Source organism: Trachymyrmex septentrionalis, unplaced genomic scaffold (genome assembly GCF_001594115.1).
Source record: "Trachymyrmex septentrionalis isolate Tsep2-gDNA-1 unplaced genomic scaffold, Tsep1.0 scaffold22, whole genome shotgun sequence".
In the NCBI taxonomy this organism is placed as follows: Eukaryota; Metazoa; Arthropoda; class Insecta; order Hymenoptera; family Formicidae; genus Trachymyrmex; species Trachymyrmex septentrionalis.
In genome coordinates this window covers 5,524,761-5,530,384 of record NW_017305375.1, presented here as the reverse complement: position 1 = coordinate 5,530,384, position 5,624 = coordinate 5,524,761, and the positions used below count along the sequence as shown (strand labels likewise).

Genomic DNA, 5,624 nt, shown 5'->3' with positions numbered 1-5,624 from the left:
TATATATATAATTGTATCCTAATTATACATGTAAAACTACAATAATATATTGAAACCAATATACAAAAATATATAATTAGATTCTTTTTTCTAAAAGAATGAACTTTTTCTTTCTGTTATGTATTTAATAATATATACCATCTACTATCTTTCCAACAATACTTTCATATATATTTTTTCATATTATGTAACTGATAGAATTCTAATAACAAAGAACATAAGTAAGAAAGAATGATAATTTTTTTCTTGAGAAACACATAAAACAAACAAAGCGCAACTTATATTACGATATTAAAGATATTGCTCCCAAATATTATTCGATTTAGTTATTCTTATTACTTATAAACCACTCGCGATTCTCTTCAATTAATTTCTTCCAATATTCTGTAAAAGTAAGTGTTTACATATTTTGAATTAAATGCTTATGCTAATCTAAAGTCTAAACAAGTATTTCATATACTATACATTTTAGAATTCGATAAATTCTTAACTATTAATGATGGTTATCTAAGCAATTTTTTTAACTGTGCTTGTTTTAACTGCGAAAAATTCTTTTTTTTTTTTCGATAATACTTAGTTGATAAGAAATATCTCGTCCACTAAGAACGTCACATATTTATTCCATTTTAATTAATCGTAATTACCTGTTAATTCCTGAATTGTACCACCAGTGCCACCATACTCGACTGGTATGATGTCAGCTGGAATATCCTTAAAACAACTCTGCATCATGTAGGAATAGACATGAAGTCTCTTGTTTATCTTCTCCGACAGGAAGGATTTAAAAATCTTGATAGGAATATCTAAAAACATTGGCGCATTAATTACATTTATCAATTGAAATCTCATAGGATAGCAGTTCTGCCACGTGTGTGCTATTTTCTTTAATACAGAAGGTCTTCCAAGTTGAAAAATTTGATGTATAGTTGGGTTAATCGCGTCGTTGATGAATGAGAGACCATACACAGATGCTGATGTGGCTATGGCGCGATTCTTCATCGCCAACTCTACCATCATCACACCGATCTGAAATGATTATTTGTCGAAAAATAATAAGCTAATTGTTTTTTTCATAATGACATCTCAAACACATTAATTGTAAGTTACTCGCAATCTTAATACTGTGTTTTTTTAATTTTTACCTTAAATATATCTGATTCTTTGTGTATTCTCGGATTATGTAAAGTAGTGCGCACAATCAAAACTAATCTGCCTTGGTTATCTGGTTTCCGCAGAGGTAAATATAACCTAATAAAATATTTATTTCAGAAATCATTCAAATAAATTAATATTTATCTGTAATTTTATAACGATATGTAATTGAGACAGTAAGATCTTATTTATTAGTAAAATATTTAGTAAAACATTTTTATTAAATTATAATAGAAATAATAAAGATGACAAAGACTTAAGCAATTTGACACTAAAATTAAATTTGTCTTTATTAAAGATTTATTGTAAAGTTACTTGCGCAGCTATATATACGTATATTTAGAATTATTAAAAGGTAAAATAAAATTCATGTCATCACTCGTTACACCAACATTACGATCATTCGTTACAATCAAATTAAAATTATTAATAAAACATATAGTTTATTATTTATTATAATGAGCATTAACATATAATTAAATCTTCATCAACGATAGACGAATAAACGAAATGCCGTAATTGTATTATTAAAAAAAAAGTCAGTGATAATTATCAATTATTGCAGTATAAAAATTTCTAAAATTACACGGAAATTATTCAATAACCTGAGTATGACATGCAATATTTCACCAATAATAATAATAATAATATAATACAAAAGAAATTTTCTTTAAATTGTATATTTATATATTTTGAAGTGACAAAATTTACCCCATATTAATTAACTCCTGTAATTCCGGTTGAAATGGATCTGTATTTGCAAACCATTCGGGTAAGTCAGATCGCAGCTTATAATAATTTTGTATTCTGGTTTTAGTTTTCTCGAGATTGAACTTGCAGACTCTCAAGAATCGCAAGATAAGAAAATCATCTGTATACAAATTAAGAATCCGCTTTAACTGAAATGCTACTAACTAATGTTAAATTTGTCATTTATAAGTATTACAAATTAGATAGTAATGAAAAAATAGTATTGAGTTCGATAAATAGAAAAATAAATAGATACCTAAATAAAGTCGATTAAAAAATTGTTTTATTCATAAAATGACGAAATGCGACAGTACGATATTGAATTTATTATTTATATAGATTTTTTACATTACCTTTATTGTTTTTCATGTTATATTTTATTACGCAATCAAGATGGGTAAATTTCACGAGATAAATATCGAACTTATAAAAACATAGCAAGAAGATTAAAATATCAAATAAAATATTTCATAGCACACACATAATTAAATATAATTAAAAATGAAAAATTTTTTAAATCTTTGTACTTTTTATATAAAAATACGCACACAGACTTATGTGTGGAGATGGATTGGAGGTGGAGGGAATGAGGATGAAAGTGAATGGCATATTGTATAAACTTTCTTGATTTATTACGGAAACTTGATTTTAAGGCATTAATAAAATAAAACTTTAAACGACGATAACAAAAAAAACTAGTCATTTTCAAGTTTTGTGCCTATGGACACTTTTAATCAGTAAGTCAAAAACTATACTAAAATATTAAAATACTATATACTAAAATTTCAGCCAATTTCACCGAAGATCAAAATCCTATGATTTTGTGCGGAGACCTTTGCCGCTGCGAATTAAAGTTCACTCAGCACATATTTTACACTGCCTCAATTTACGTGCTTCAATTTTCTCACACTTCGCTATTCACTAACCAAAACTAACCTTCTACATTGTAACTGATTGAATTTTAAAATTTTTTGCAAATTTATTAAAAACTAAAATCCGTTCGCTCATATCCCTTACAATTTTAATGTACTCAATTCGTTCACTCATATCCTTTTTATAGTTTAGTATACTCAATCTCTCTCTTTCTACAATAAGCTCATCTCATTTCGCATTCTTACAGTATTGTTGTTAACATCATATCGAGGCGGATTAAAGGTCCGAAAGTAATAAATCATAACTGAATCTTTTTTTTTCATTGAATAATTTTCAACGTAAGACTGTTTTGTAAGAACTTATTTTTACCAATTTGTATGTGCATTTCGTCGTTAATCCAGCGTCTGATCTCGGCAATAGTGGTCTCTCTAGTCTCATCGGTTTCGTTCAAATGTGTCGCTGCATATTCTTTATCGCTACTAGTTAGCTCGTGCTGAATGTCATACTCTACACTGTTATATTTGTGTTCATTCTCCATTGTGATTATAATTAGTAGGAAGCTTTCATGGAAGAATCGTGTCTTGGAGACGCAATGATAAGATACACTTTTATGCGTAAAATAAGGATAACAATAAACGCAAACTGTAAAAAACACTATAAATACCGCGATACAATCTGTTCAATACTGTTCAATTCGTGCTCTTTTGGAACTAAGGCAACTTCACTAACTACGTCATAGATATCTGCGCCATCTGTGATAACGTAGTATAATATGACGTAATCTCTAAAAACCTGTTCTTTTCAATAATGGTATAGCGATTAATGTCTTATCTTTTTTTTTCCACATTAAAGAAGAAAAGAGAAAACTAATCCAAGAAGCTGAAAGGAGCATCAGGCCTGTTCTATAACTCTCATGTTCATTTTATTTGTTTGTTACATATCTTATATCCATGTCCACAAACATCTTTTTTTTAATATAGATAAATAATATATATCAAATACATATTAAAAATATTAAAGATATAGGTACGACGGAAATTTACGTTACATTTACACTTTGTATTTTATATTGAATGATATGTTGATTATCGAAAAAATATTATAAATTTTTTTTTAAACTGAGAATGAATTGTACAAAGTAATCTAAATAATCTGATTGTCTGAGAGAGAACGAAAGAGAGGTGATGTTTCTCTAATAATAAATATAGTAACGTTTAGAATTCGCGTGTTCTTTGGAATTTAATTAGCTTCATTAACCGGATATCTGCATCATCTTTAGCTGATAACATATATAATGATGATTATAAACTCTAGAAATCTATTCTTTTCAATAATTGCTGATACTGCAATCGATTCCTTCTCTTTTTTCTTCATGTTAAAGAAAACAAGAAAAAATTGATAATACTCAATATATACAAGAAGTTGAAAAGAGCAGCCTATTTCATAATTTTTATGTTGATTTCCATCAATGTAAATTAACTTTAATTTCGGTTTTTATTACTTCTTATTCCTTTTTAATTTTTAGAATTAGAAGAAGATAAAAAGTAAGTTAAATCGAGATTAAAGTTAATCTAGAAATAAGCATTAGTGACAGTTTCTTTATCATTATAATATTGTTGAAATAAATATAATTCTATTTGAAAAAGTCCATGTTATTTCGAATGTCTTCAATCTTTCGAAGTATATTATTGTATATACTTCTATTATTGTATATTACTTCTTTTACGCAATATTGATTGGTTCTCTCTATGCGCTTATTCGTGAACGGTTGTCATTACATTGATAACTGTTTATGTCGTTCATGAAGTAAGCGCATGAATTTTGATAAAAAAAAGTTTATTACAGTGTTCAATACAGTGAAGTTATAGCGTAGAAGTTTAATAATATCAAACACTAAATAACGCGCGAGTAGCGTGTTATATATTAATTTTGTATTAGTCTATGATAAAGAGTGCATTCTGTTTCATGCATGATGTGCATAACGCATCATTTATCCTTGTTTAATATTCGGTGAATAACAAGAATAAATGATGCATCATGCGCTTCATGCATGAAACGCAGCCAAAGAAAGTTGCGTAACGATGTTATAGCAACAACAAGACAATATCATAAAAATTAAAGAAGAAGTTAGCAGATCTTTAATCTGTTATTTATAACTAAACTAGGATATACATAATTGATTATATGGTTTTATAAAACAAAAATTGTATAGTTAATTTAAGGTACGCAATCATTATAAAATTTTCGGAGAAAACTGTTTTCCGAGGTCATAAAAGTTGTCAATTAAAAGTTTCAAATTATATAATTTTTTTACATATTATAATTTCTTTAATTATTTTACATATAAATAGTATTAAAGATATAAAAAATTAATAGTTTTCAAATTATTCTATACTTTATTTTGGTATGTATTGAAATATTATATGAAATATTATATCTGATAAGCGTAATCGTAAGCATTAATGTGTGTGTAACGCATAAAAAAAAACCTAATCTATTAAAACTAGTAGCGTTTTATCTTTTGTTATATCAATTGATATAAATATGATGATCCTAAATACAATGGTCAAAAAGGAAATAAGACTTTTAAGATATTTGGAAACAATTGAAAAAAATGCTCTAAATAAAAAAATATATATATTTAAAAATTATTTTTTATCTCACAAATTTTCAAATTATTAATTAAGTTTTTTACTTATAATAACAAAGTAAAATGAATTTGATAAAATTTGTTTACATTTTCTAAAAATTTAATTAGTCTTGCGGGATATTAAAATTAAACAAATACATATTATTTATTATAGTGACTCTAGAGAGAGAAAGAGTCTTGATGTTATGTATTGTATGAC

At 26.5% G+C, this 5,624-nt stretch overlaps 1 protein-coding gene across 1 annotated transcript; it reads right to left on the bottom strand.

Moving 5' to 3' along the window:
• Window positions 1-251: 251 nt before the first annotated feature.
• Window positions 252-3,462, bottom strand: LOC108748413 (alpha-tocopherol transfer protein-like). The gene is made up of 5 exons (XM_018486574.1): window positions 3,145-3,462; window positions 1,864-2,023; window positions 1,143-1,248; window positions 645-1,026; window positions 252-384 (listed from the first exon to the last, which is right to left on the bottom strand). The coding sequence occupies exons 1-5, from the start codon at window positions 3,311-3,313 to the stop codon at window positions 323-325; spliced, it is 879 nt and encodes a 292-aa protein (XP_018342076.1). The 5' UTR covers window positions 3,314-3,462; the 3' UTR covers window positions 252-322.
• Window positions 3,463-5,624: the final 2,162 nt, after the last annotated feature.